General features: G+C 32.5%; 1 protein-coding gene across 1 annotated transcript; it reads left to right on the forward strand.

The window, feature by feature from the left end:
• Positions 1-9858: 9858 nt before the first annotated feature.
• Positions 9859-12658, forward strand: LOC111042583. Its single transcript, XM_022327233.1, has 4 exons — positions 9859-10119; positions 10197-10460; positions 10547-11242; positions 11315-12658. The coding sequence occupies exons 1-4, from the start codon at positions 9859-9861 to the stop codon at positions 12656-12658; spliced, it is 2565 nt and encodes an 854-aa protein (XP_022182925.1).
• Positions 12659-14780: the final 2122 nt, after the last annotated feature.

The following is a 14780-nucleotide window of genomic DNA, read 5'->3' on the forward strand; positions in this document are numbered from 1 at the left end:
GGTAAAATACTATATTATATATTTATAAGCAAACTATTAAAATATTGACATTAATATTATTTTTATTTAAGTACCTACGCTACTTATATACTATAATGAATGTTATGATAATATATAGTGGTATTGAACTCGGCTATATAATATGTCGGTTATTATTTAACACATAATATATATAGGCTATAAACTAAAGAGGTGTACAATAGTCAATATAGTTATAGCCTATAGGTAGTTACTAGTTAGTTTAATATTATTAGTTAATATATTAATATATTTATAGGGTTTAAAAACTATATTTTGGGGATGTGAGTACTTAATTTATTGTTGTGCCTCAAGTATAAAAATTGTTCAGTAAGTCACTAGTAGTCATTAGTAAGATATAATAGATATAATAGATAGATATAGGTACCACAACACGTATATAATAGCTCTTATATATTATATTATAGAATATATTTTGTAAAAACTAAAAAACCGTGCGTGCATTGCACCTACTAACTACAAAAGTACGGTTCACAAGCGCAAAACACTTTTCAACGTATGAACGCAGAGGGCACGGTAATAACTAGGACCTCGGCATTGTTGGTGACCGACAACAATTTTTCACCATGGTTCTGAATGAGAACCGTGTTTATTAGGTTTTTATATTACAGTAAGATTTTGCACGTTGGCTTTCATTATGCACTCATACGGTATTTTTTCCGCACAGTGGCACGGTGTGTGAACTGTACTCAAGTACAGTGCATAAGCACCGACGTTGCACATTATAAATGTTACTCGGGTGAGTCTCTGGTATGTTTTGTTGATGACAAAAATATGGTTGCTGGTATTGTGATTGACTGTGCATGTATTTCAATTCTATATTATGCAAACTTTGTAAATGTTGATTTCGGATCTCAGTAATGGCGGAAGGCGTTTTACGGAAAGAGAAATGTGTATATATAAAACAGTAAGCTGATTGACTGCTATCAACGCACAGCTCAAACCATTGGACGGATCTGACTGAAATTTGGTATACAGATAGCTATTATGATGTAGACGTGCGCTAAGGAAGGATTTTTCGAAATTTTGAATTTAAAGGGTTGAAATCGGTAAAAGAAAATTTTTACATGTAATTTGTATATCTATTTTCATATAATAATAACAATAGCAGTCGACCGATTACGGGAAATACGGTACGGCACGGCGACCAGAGGGTTTCCATCTACCTGTACTCTGACCTTTATTTTGTGTGTGTATTTTATCAGCGTGTAGATATGAATTGTTCCGGGGCTATATTATTATTTATGAGTTGTATAGAAAACACCGACTAGCTCAATTATACAAATACCTTAAGGGGATTGGAAGCGGCGATTTTCTGTCTTTGTCTAACACACGTGCAACATAGGATTATAGACGTGTTCTATTTCCAACGTACCGATTAATCTAGTGAAGCGATAAGAATTCTGAAAACAGATTTGAATTCGTCGTCAAGTCTACTTGAGATCGACTTTTCCACATTTTTGATATTATCCTCCAAAAATTCTAAAAAACGATATATTCAAAAGAGTAATTAAAAAATTGACATATTTCAATTTTTGGAGAAGGTTAAATCAAAAAATCAAAAATGTGGGAAAGTCGATCTCAAGAAGACTTGACGACAAATTCAAATCTGTTTTCAGAATTCTTATCGCTTCACTAGATTAATCGGTACGTTGGAAATTAGCTATGCGTTCTGTTTTAAACAGTAGCAGTTTTGCTGTGACATGTGCGTGCGCGTGCGAAAGTGTACAAACTAGACGATTCCGGCGCGTTACTGTCAACAGCGCTTGACTGTCAAACGTAAATTATTTATAGATAGTATCGACAATTTTCCAAAGTAAAATAGATACTGGATAATATAATATTGATTATTATATTTTCTGACGTTTGATAATATTATTACCACATTTGCTGTGTGCCTGTGTATAGTTACAGTGAAGTGTACAGTTACATTGAACTAATTGATGATTCCGTTTTCTTTATAAAATATTTTGAAAAATAAATAAAACACTATGGGTAATTCTAAAAAAAAAAGTTATTGTTATCAAAAATGAAAAAACACAAGGGCAATGTTAATGCGCTATTGAAATGGCGTTTGAATTCCAATTGCATAACGGTAAGTTTTAATTTTCATTATAATAATATATTATAGAAGCAATTGTTTTTTGTATTCAAACTGTTTAAAATATGTTTATTATACATACACTGCATAAATAAATGTATGGGTGTACGATGATAGTGGAAGTCACTACTCGCTCTGCTGTATACAAATTGTATGGTGTATAGAAAATGATAATAAGTAGGGCTGTTCGATTGTTTCGATTAATCGACTGTAGCATCGATTAATCGATTAATCGATTATTATTTTTGAAAGTATTCAACACCGATTAATCGCATTATCGATTAATCGCATTATCGATTAATCGAAAACATCGATTACTTGAAACATCGATGAATCGAAAACATCGATTACTTGAAACATCGATTAATCGAAAACATCGATTAATTTAAACATCGATTAATCGATACATCGTAAATTCTTAACATATTAACATATTATCATATTACCATGGTTATTGATTATAATAACGAAACGATCGCTGTGCTGCCGCGTTAACAATATAATAATAATAGTAAGTGATAGTGGCGGGCGGGTCGCCACATTATCAATGATAATGATAATACATCATTAGTTAGGTCCTATCTAATAATAGTTTATTATTAGATACTATTATTATTTATTATTATTGGTTAGTTTATTGTTTATTACTTAGTCAGTATTCAGTATTCAGATTTGAGATTACCGGTATTCGTATTATTACTTATTAGTAAATTAGTTATCAAAATGAGTCAAGTGTGGAACGTTTTTACAAAGTCTGAATGTGGTCAAAGAGCAAAGTGCGGAGTTTGTCTCAAAAGTGTGTCGAACTCTGGATCGAATACGACAAACCTCTGGAATCACTTAAAATCAGTTCATAAACATAAATATAACGCATTAGTAATAAACTAATAACTACAAATTAGAGATCTTTCATCAAAATTGTTAACCTATCTACACAAGAATACAAGATTCCAATTCAGAATTTGGCACTACTTTAGATCTTAAAATTTATGTCACTACAGAGTACAGATCCTTAGTTATGTCATATTCTTAGCTCCCAATTTAAATTTCCATGGACCTGTGGCCTGCCTCTACCTATAGGTACCAATGTGGTTGATATTAAATACACGTGAGGCCCTTAAGGCCTGGTCAAGTGACCCGTTTGAACTGGCCTTGGACAGCACACACAGTGTAAAAATGTTATCCATCGACCATCATCATTCTAATCATCAAACAGAATACCTTTTATACTTCTTAGTTATTAGTATTTCAAAAGTATATTAAATATTAATCTAACCATAAATTATTGCATTTTTCTGAAGTGAGTAAAATAACAACCTTAAACCTTTTGGGCACTTGGTAGGAAATATAATTGAGCTATACTGCCTATACCCAGAGGTTAAAAATATATATTTTTCCGTATTACACACTTTATATTAAACTTGAAGCTATCATGGGAGGCTCTGCCCCCCCCCCCCCAAAAAAAAAGAAGTGTATTTAGTCCATACACATTAACACCTGGACCTGGCAGTAGAGTATCCCATGTATCTCTATGGCAGTAGGGAGTACAGACTAGTGACTACATCACAATAAAATAGGTTTAGTTTTATTAACCGAATAAAATGAATTAAATTCTTATCTATCAATTGCTCTACAACAATTTTTCAATTAATAAAGAAAAAATTGTAAAAAAGCATTACACACTTAGCATTTGGTACTACACTAAGACAAAGTGTGTCGTACTCTCGTACTACACACAATTTTAGCCCTTGGCTATACTTAAACCAGTTAAACCGTTAATCGATTAATCGATTGTTTTAATAGATTAATCGATTGTTTTAATAATTAATCGATTAATCGATAGGTCTTTGACTATTTTAACAATCGAGCACTCCTTGTTGAAAATCTTCGATTAATCGAAGATTTCGATTATTTAATACTTTTGACAATTGATTATATTTTATGACAATCGAACAGCCCTAATAATAAGTATAAATTATAAACAATTAGTAAAATTTTCGTGTATTTACAGTTATTCGTTTTTGAGTTACATCAAAATAAGAAAATCGCTATATAAAAAATCGTATGAATATCCAATGTTGTAAAAATATGAATTTAAAAATGCTCATAAAAATTCAATTTAACTTCCTTGGTAGACATTTTTTTTTTAATAAAATTAGGCAAACTTATGAGGAATCTTGTATTACATTTTCTTATCCAAAAATTAAATAGTATTTTCAACTGCTACTATAACAACTTATAAGGTATCTTATATTATATTCAATTTTCAAAACATTTTTTATTGACAATAAATAAATAAAAAAACAAATAAAAATCGAAATCTAAATTTTCTTATTGGTACCTTCACACACAAGTGGAAGTGAGGAGTTCCTAAGGGTGCTCCTATGGCGACGTACAAAAATTATCAAAATTTAGCAAATTTATAACCTAACCAAAACCGTAAATTTTACCAATTGTTAAGATAACCATCTTATATACATTTAAAAAAATTAAAAAATAATTTGACAAGTTTTGTGCTAATTGTAGGCCTAAGAAATTTTCGGTTTTTTACAATTTTTTTTTTTAAATTTCGAAAAAAAAAAATTTCGTAGGGTCAAATTTCTTGAAAATTAACAACATTATAAGACCAGTAGCTTCTTTACTCCACTCAAAATCTAAAATAGGTATATGTTATTTACATAGGAAAAATTACCATCTACATCAATTTCCAGCAGGCAGCAAAAAAATTTAATTCATCATGATGGAGATATGGAAGAGTAAAACATACTTAATTAATAATTGTTATTAGTTGTGTTTACAATAATTATTTTTAATGTATTTAATTTAGAACATATGTAATTGAAGGAAGACGAATCGTTGATATAAAATTTATGTTTGATAAAATCTCGAAAATCAAACACGAGGGTTTTGACTGTACGTTCCTTAATTTAAGTTTACAAAAAGAAAAAAGATATGGTTTTTACAGTGAATTTATTTTTATTTGTATCATGTGTAATAAAAATGAGATTATCTCTACTGAACCATCATTAGATACCAACGGGCTTTTAACAATAAATATGGCAGTTGTATCATCAGCTGTAAATACCGGTCAAGGATATTCACAATTACAGCAATTTTCAGCTATTTTAAATATGCCATGTATGAGTAACCCACTATATCAAAAATGTCATGAAAAAGTTAGTTCATACACTGAGAGCGTTGCCTTGGAAGGAACTAAAGAAGCGGCTAAAGAAGAAGCTAGATTAGCTATAGAACACGGGGATGTAAATAAGAACGGTGTTCCTATGATCACTGTAGTTGCCGATGGTGCATGGTCTAAGAGGTCCTATAGATCAAATTATAATGCTCTGTCTGGTGTTGTTAGTAAATAATTTATTTAAAATATATGGTACACAAATTATGGTCATGATTATGCAATCATTATCTTATATATTTCAGGGATGTATTGTTGGTTATAGGACTAAAAAAGTGTTATACATAGGAGTAAGAAATAAATATTGTTCAGTATGTCATAAAGCAGATGTTATCCAAAAGGTACCAGGAGAACATATTTGTTATAAAAATTGGAGTGGAACGTCAACGGCCATGGAAGCTGACATAATTGTTCAAGGGTTTAAACAGAGTTTACAATCAAATAATTTAATTTATAGTCATTTAATAGGGGATGGGGATAGAAGTGTTATGAAAAAAATTAATTTAGCAAAACCGTATGGTAATGACGTGATTGTAAAAAAAATTGAGTGTACCAATCACATATTACGCAATTACTCGAATCGTTTAAAAGATATGTCTACAAAAAGAAAAAGTTCTTCGGGTACTGTTGTTCCAGGATTCATAAGAACAAAATTAAAAGAAAACTTGCTAAGATTACGGTGAGAATTATTGTGTATTTTATATTAATTTATTACTACTATTAATTTACATTGGATAAAAAGTGACATTTAATAACTATTTGAAATAAAAATAGATACTCTGTAACCAAGGCTATAGAGTTCAGAAAAAATATGACAACTTCTAATGACGCAAAAGCAAAATGTTTAAAAAATGATATTACTAATGGACCTATTATCATATATTTGGGTTTCATGATGAACGGTGCATACTACTTGCGTCCGAGATTATTATCAGTAGGTGAGTTGCGTCCCATCAAAAAAGGTTCAAAAAGGGTCATAGCTTATTTGCGTCCAACAGTATCTTTTTACACAACCTAGTTGCGTCCCAGTTTTTAATAGAATATTATATTGATTACATATACATATGATTCTATTATCACATTATCACATCACGTTTAAATAGATAAAATTATACAAAATGATGTAAATAAACATATTAAAAAAATTATACATAATTAAAAATATAAAAATAATAATACAGGTAGGAATATAATTAATTTTCATTAATAAAATCGTCAAAATTAATTACAAAATAAAAAGAGTTAACACTAAAAAATGTAGTACGAAAATTATTGAAATATAAAAATCATTAATTACTTAATTAAAATAATGTTGGCTGAAATTTTAGTGAAACGTTTTTTAAATATATAAAAGCGGAATTTGTTTTTTCTCTGAATTTTTTTATTTCTTTAATTAAATAGTCAATTTTTTGGTATTTTTTTGTTCTATAGTCTTTTTTGGGTGTATTTATGCTATTCATTAACACATAAGTATTAATTTGAAATGATTTTAAAACATTTATAAATTGATGTATATTTGGGTGGCTTGAGTAAAAAGATGAATTGAATTTAGAATGAAATGCTTCACATGCGTTCGTTGTTCGTTGTACACTAGACGAACATTGTGCCCACATACTTGGAGGAAATTAAGCATTTTCAGATATATAATTGTCTAATATGTAGTCAGTAAATTCTAAACATTCTGCTGGGACGATTGGAATGATTTCATAGGCAAATACGTTACTTACCATTTCTGGAGGTAAAAATGGCAGTGATAATGTGGTAATGAAATTGCCTATACACAACCCCTTAATAAATCGCCGCTTCCAATCCCCTTAATCTTATTATTTTTTTATCTTTATTTTATGATAAAAGTACAGAAATATAATACTTCAATCGTAATAAACCCATCGCCGACTATCCCATATCTTCCCCACCACTTTTCGTACATACACACGTGTACGAACGTTGCACGTCGTCGTCACTGACAGCGCAGAGTAGCTGTGCTCGGCGTACAGTCGTAACTGGTGAAGACGTGAACCGAAGTTTCACTTATCTTTCACACGTCGTGCTCTGTACTGTTGTCTGTGGTCTACTACAATATTATTCTAATCTGACATCGTAGAGCGTAGTATATCGATTGGTAATTGGTATATTGTACCAATATTATATATATTATATTTTGATTTGTACTACACAAAATATGTTATTTAAACGCGTCGTCTGCGGACAGAGCCACGGTAGTGATTATTAAATGCTGTACGTCTGTGCACTACGCAGTATATTCAATACATTGTTATCGTTTGGTAATTGGTATTGGTATAGTGTATAAATATATTGATTTGTACGGCATTGTCGGCGTTAACGCGTTGTCGGCGGATAGAGCCGCGGTAGCACCTTTGTCGTTTTCACGATAGAAGTTATTAAGTAGTATTTAGAAGTTATTATTAAGTGATTATCCTACATATTATATTTATAGCTGCGCGTGACGAAAACGTTTGCTCATATGAAATTTATGCCCACGTGCTGTAAATTATATGTACTTGGCCGCTTTGTCGTTGTCGTTGTCATTAAGTAGCGATAGCCCAACGTTCGATAAAGGACCGGTAAACGGTTTCGGTATACAAGTGTAATATAAAACAGCTTACTGCCGGATTAGTTTTTTAGATTTTTCTGTGTTTGGTTTTTTTTGTTAGGAGGATTAATTTAAAGTTGTTAAATTTAATTACCTAAGAAATGGCTAAAGAAAGTCTTTTAGTTAATGGAGAACTTGAACAACATACTGTTGTCCCCATTGTTGGCGATGGTGCCTGTTTATTCCGAGCTCTTTCTTTTTTAATACACGGAACACAAGACAATGCGATAGAGGTGCGATCACTAATTGTTGGACATGTGTTGAATGACTAGACCAAGTTTTCAGTTATGTCCCACAATAGAAATTGTGATAATTACTCAACGGCTAATGAATATTATGCTGATATGATAAAAAATGAAACTTATGGTGGGCTTTGTGAGTTTATAGCAGCGGGATGTATATTTCCATTTAATTTTAAAGTTTATCGAAATGGTATCTTATACACGGAGTCCGGATCTAATGATTGTCCAGTAAAGCTTTTACGATTTGGACCAGATTTGTCCAATGGACCTTTTGATGCTTATCTTCCTACTGCGACAGAAAACAATACCCAGAGTCGTATAGAGGAACTGGTCGATGAACGCGAACATTCACCAATTGCATCTTCAGTACACAGTAACATTTCTGCAAATATTTCACTATCCCAATCAAGTGAAACAGATCAATCTATTTCGTCCTCATTAATTAAAAAGAGAAGACGAAGGGCTAGATTTACTAATTACACAAGAAAAAAACAAATAAAAAAAGCACGAAAAAAATATAGACAGAATCAAACTGAATCTAGGTATAAGGAAAATACTACTATGCGTCTATGGAAAAGCAAGGTGCATTCAGGTATGGCATATGATCCAGATATTGCATATAGAACTGACACATGTGTAGCTTTGGGTTCTATGACCTATAAGTGTCAGTGGTGCAACGCTTTGAAGTGGAAAGATGAGACACTTGGTATGTGTTGTAGCGCCGGAAAAGTACAACTTGAGAGGTTAAAACAACTACCTGAACCTCTCTACAGTTTGGTTAACGCTCTACACCCAGATCATGTGCAATTCATGAACAATATTTGAAAATATAACGCCTGTTTTCAGATGACGTCATTTGGTGGTAAACAGGTAACAGCAGACGGTTTCTTACCGACTTTTAAAGTTAAAGGACAGGTCTACCATTTAATTGGAAGTATATTACCTGAACGCGGGCAGGGCGCACAGTACCTTCAAATCTATTTTGTCGGTGAAGACGAACGAGAAGTAAATATTCGGTGTTCTAAATATCCTAACTTAAAACCCAATTTAATCAAACAACTGCAGGATATGCTACATCAAGTGAACCCATATATAAAAGATCTGAAGAGTGCCATCGATAAAATACCTCCTTCAGAGGTCATAGGTAAGGTCATTTAAAGTTGTAATACATGCAGATAAAAAACCACCAGAAGAACATAGAGGCAGGTATAATGCACCAACCGCAAATGAAGTTGCTTTAGTGTTAGTAGATCAGCAGTTTGATCGAAGAGACATCATCCTCGAAAACCGAAGTAACTCACTTCACCGTATCAATGAGATACATCGAGCATACGACGCACTGCAGTATCCTTTAATGTTTTGTTGGGGGGATGATGGGTATGCAATCAATATACCACAACGCGATCCAAAAACCAAGTTACCGCTTAAAAAAACTGTCTTTGCATCAAATTTTTACTCATATAGAATAATGGTCAAAGAAGGCGAAGACAACTATTTAGTTAATTATCGTTCTCTTTTCAGTCAATATTTGGTAGATTAATACGCCAAAATTGAAACTGAAAGACTAAATTACATCAAAAACAACCAAGCCAAATTGCGTGTAGATAGTTATATTCATTTAAAAGATGCGATTGGACGACGAGACATAGAAGCTAATCAGTTAGGCCAAATGGTTATACTCCCGTCAACTTTTACTGATGGGCCAAGGTACATGCACGAAAGAACACAAGATGCTATGACCTACGTTAGACATTACGGTCGTCCTGACCTTTTTATTACTTTTGCATGTAATCCTCGCTGGGACGAGATAAAAGAGCTCTTACTTCCCGGTCAAAGATCATATGATCGACATGATGTAATTGCAAGAGTGTTTCGGTTAAAAGTCAAAAAGACCATGAACTTATTGACAAAAGGTATAATATTCGGAGAAGTGAGATGCTTTATATGTATTCAACAGAATGGCAAAAGAGAGGTCTACCACATATTCATATTCTTTTATGGCTTCAGCATCACATTACTCCGGATCAAATCGACAATGTTATTTGTGCTGAAATACCCGATCCCATACGTGACCCTCAGCTTCACGAAATCGTTAAATGTAATATGATTCATGGCCCTTGTGGCTGTTTTAATCGAAATTCACCATGTATGAAAGATAGCGCGTGCAGTAAACATTACCCCAAGAATCTCATTAAGGAAACTCAAACTGGTGATGACGGGTACAAGAGACGTTCAACCGATGACGGTGGATTTTCCGTCAATATCAAAGGCGTAGATATAGATAATCGTTGGATAGTTCCTTATAATCCAGTACAGTTAAGAACATGTAACGCTCACGTCAATGTGGAATATTGCAGTTCGGTGAGTCCATAAAATATGTGTGCAAATACGTAAATAAGGGCTCTGACCAGGCTTCATTTGCCTTAGAAAATGAGAAAGACGAAATAAAAACTTACGAAAGTGGACGATATATAAGTTCATCAGAAGCTGTGTGGCGAATCCTTGAATTTCCAATTCACGAGCGTTTCCCTACCGTTGTTCACCTTGCTGTCCATTTAGAAAATGGACAAAGGGTTTACTTTAATGAACAAAACCTACATGACAGAGTGAATAGTCCTCCTACAACTACACTTCTCTCATTTTTTGATTTGTGTAAAGTGGATGACTTTGCAAAAAATTTGCTTTACCCAGAAGTACCTGCATATTACGTTTGGGACAAAAAAAAATTCCAAAGAAGGAAGAGAGGAGTAAACGTTGTTGGCTGGCCAGATATCAAAAGAGAGCACGCTCTGGGTAGAGTTTATACGGTTCATCCGAACAATACAGAATGTTATCACCTTCGTATGCTTCTCCATGAAATCCGGGGCCCGATTTCGTTTGAAGCGTTGAAAACTGTAAATGGTCAAGTACATCCCACTTTTAAGTCCACGTGTAAGGCTCTAGGGTTACTTGAAGATGATGAACATTTGTACGCAGCACTAGAAGAGGCAGCACTTTGCCAATCTCCGCACATGATACGGGATCTATTTACGATTATATTAGTGTTCTGCCAAGTAACAGATCCCTTATGTCTTTGGGACAAATTCAAAGAATACCTATCTGAAGATTTTAAAATATGATTAGAGCGACAGGATTCCGTGGATGCAGAACACTTAGCGGACGTAGTGTTGAACAAATGCTTATCGGTAATAGAAGATGCCGTGTTAGCATTAGGTGGTCAGCCACTTAAAGAATATGGCTTACCTCAGCCAAGCAACTCTGAACAATTTGATAATAGAGAGTATCTCAAGGAAACAAGTTATGACTTAGTAGCCTTAGAAGACGTCGTAAGAAACAATGAAGAATCTCTGAATGACGAACAAAAGTTTGCTTACAATCAAATTATTACAAGTGTTAATAATAATGAGGGCCGAATATACTTTTTACCTGGAACTGGAAAAACTTTCTTAATCAATTTGATTTTGGCGAAAGTTAGAAGTACTCGCGACATTGCCTTAGCTGTAGCATCTTCTGGAATCGCAGCTACACTGCTCGAGGGTGGTCGAACGGCCCATGTTACCTTCAAATTACCACTCAATCTAACAACTTCGGTCACTCCCTTTTGTAATATATCAAAACAAAGTAATTTTGGGGAAGTTTTAAAAGATACAAAATTAATAGTGTGGAACGAAATTACAATGGCGCATAAGGGTGGTGTTGAGGCTTTAAATAGATCTCTAAAGGATATAAGGGGAAATAAAAGATTAATGGGTGGTGTAACGGTTTTACTGGCTGGAGACTTTAGGCAGACTCTACCAGTAGTACCAAAAGGGACCAGAACTGATGAAGTCAAGTCATGTCTTAAAAGATCTACTTTATGGCCTAAGATTAATATACTCAAACTGTCAAAAAATATGAGGGTACACTTGGGAGAAGAAGAGTTTGCTGGTGGATTTGCAGATCTTTTACTTGAAATTGGCAATGGTGATTATCCATCGTTTGATGAAATGATAAATATCCCAGAAAATTTGTGCACAGTTGTAACTACGGTTCAGGATTTAATATCAAAAATGTATCCAGATATTGCTCATATTCATGATAAGCCTATGGAATGGTTGTGTGAACGTGCTATACTCACTCCAAAAAATGACCAAGCGGCGGCTATCAATGATACTTTGCTGATGTCTTTTGAAGGGGAAGAAAAAGTATATACTTCGATAGATACAGTGGTCAACATGGACGATGCAACTAATTATCCGGTTGAATTTTTAAATTCATTGAAACCACCGGGCATGCCAAATCATAGGCTTATTCTGCGTGTGGGCACACCTATTATGTTGTTGCGAAATTTGAAACCACCTAAACTGTGCAATGGGACCAGGCTTAAAGTCAAAGCTTTACATCGCAATATAGTAGAAGCCACAATTTTAACAGGATGTGCAAAAGGGGAAACTGTGTTTCTACCACGAATCCCCTTTAATTCCGAATGATCATCCGTTCGAATTTAAACGATTACAGTTTCCCCTGAAAGTCTGTTTTGCAATGACTATAAACAACAAGTCCCAAGGCCAAACTCTTAAATTTGCAGTAATAGATTTGCGAGAAAACTGTTTTTCACATGGGCAGTTCTACGTAGCTTGCTCAACGTAGCTAACCTCACCTAATAGCTTGGTGATTTTGTCGCCTACTAATAGATCAGTGAAGAACATTGTCTACAAAGAAGTTTTGTTGATAACATATTGAAAAACTATTAGTAAAACATTTATTTTGAACCATTAGTGCTAAAATTTATTGTGGACAAAGCTTCTACCGCCAAAACCTATAACTTATAGAATAGGTTATGATAATAATCATTATCTTAAAAACTAAATTAATATGTATAAAATATTATTTCAAAAATCTTAATTAATTTAAATTTCAATAGATTTAACAAAATTTAATCTTGGCAGGTTACATACATTTATATACTTAAACCCGGCAACGACGGGTAATTCAGCTAGTACTTTTATAAAATGCATCTACTTTAGGGTGCCCGTTATTTATAGATGAACGATTTTTTTTCTTAAAAATACGAGGAGTGCTGCCCGGGTAATTTTTCCTATTGGTCTAAAAATAAGATCTGCACAATTTGAACTTTATATGACATCATTAACAGGGCGCGCTCTAAGCTCAAAGTTTAGAGAAAATGTACAATTTTTTAGTTTTTTAAATATTATCGCACAAGTTTTGGTTTTTCCTGAAAAGTCATTAGGAACTTTTTTGTAGAACTCGTTATTTACTAAAAAAAAGTGTTCTTATAATTTTTTCCTACACTCAATATTTTTTTGTAAAAATTAAAAAAACTAGATGAAATTAACATTTTGTGAAAAAATCCCGTTCGTATATTATAACTAGTTACTAAATTTTACACACGTATCAAGGCTGACGCCTAACTACATATTATATTAATTGTATATTTCAACAGATGGTTTTATTTTAATTTTAACATGATAATTGAAATAAGAATGATATACCTAGGATAAGACGCTATTATGTTTATTTTTAGATTAGAAAAACCTTTTTTATATCGGCAATGTAATCGCGTTAATTAAATAGATATCATTTAATGCTATCTGTAATAGTTTCGTTTTAACCGAGCACCGTTGAGTACGTCAATGTTTGCTTTTTTCTTCACAAGTAGTTTTAAATAGTTACCAATTAGTTATATTAAATTATTCATAATGTCATCATCCCGACAAGAAATTTATCTCGTAGGGCATCATAAGCACCAAATAACAGGTAGTAAACTACCATAAAATGGAGATTGTTTACAGGTTTTGTTTTATAACATGCGAATTGTTGGTTTTAACTTAGACACTAGTGCAAATTTAGTCATTGAAGAGTGTAATATTTTTTTGTAAAAATTAAAAAAACTAGATGAAATTAACATTTTGTGAAAAACACATGTTTTAATGTTTTTTGTAATTATCTCTCTAAATATTAAAGATACACAAAAATCATATACTACTAAAATTGACCTAATTTATTTTTACTAAAATATATGTAACCAAACAATTTTGTGTTAAACTAACTCATTTTGATTAAATTGAGAAAACATACAAAAATAACTGATTATTCTGAAAAACAAATTTTATAAAAAATACTTTTGTTTTCTTGTATTTAAATATTCAAAGGAGTGGCCAAAGCATTTTTTGTTGTTTCAGGATACGTAGATCTATAGTCCTTGACTGTCTGAAATAATATGAGAAAAATCTAAGTTTATTTTGAGTACAATATATTTTAAGAATGTTTAAATTACTCACTTGTAACAAAAATTGTTTTTGAGTTTCGTCTCTCGTAATACTGTTATTATAATCTTCTACAAGTTTTACGCCCCTTTCAGCTGAATCGTTGACAATTCTTAGTTGTTCAATGATAGTTTTTCCTTTTTGGTAAGCACTTGAGTTAAACCATTCAGACGGATGAATATGCAAAAAGTTTTCAATTTTAAAACGCTGAAATATATTTGCCGATTTTTGACTTAACAGTGATACTAAAATTTCTTTATCTGGTTTGCTTAAAAATGTTGTTATTTCACTCATTTTTAAGTTCAATTTTTTCGCATGTACTTCA

Source organism: Myzus persicae, unplaced genomic scaffold (genome assembly GCF_001856785.1).
Source record: "Myzus persicae strain clone G006 unplaced genomic scaffold, MPER_G0061.0, whole genome shotgun sequence".
NCBI lineage: Eukaryota > Metazoa > Arthropoda > Insecta > Hemiptera > Aphididae > Myzus > Myzus persicae.

Bases quoted from the DNA above. Each gene is read 5' to 3' on its own strand.
- LOC111042583 (XM_022327233.1), top strand. From the start codon at position 9,859: ATGGTTATACTCCCGTCAACTTTTACTGATGGGCCAAGGTACATGCAC. The intron at 10,120-10,196 runs GTGAGATGCTTT...TTATGGCTTCAG, and splicing joins AAGGTATAATATTCGGAGAA to CATCACATTACTCCGGATCA. The intron at 10,461-10,546 runs GTAGATATAGAT...GGAATATTGCAG, and splicing joins TTTCCGTCAATATCAAAGGC to TTCGGTGAGTCCATAAAATA.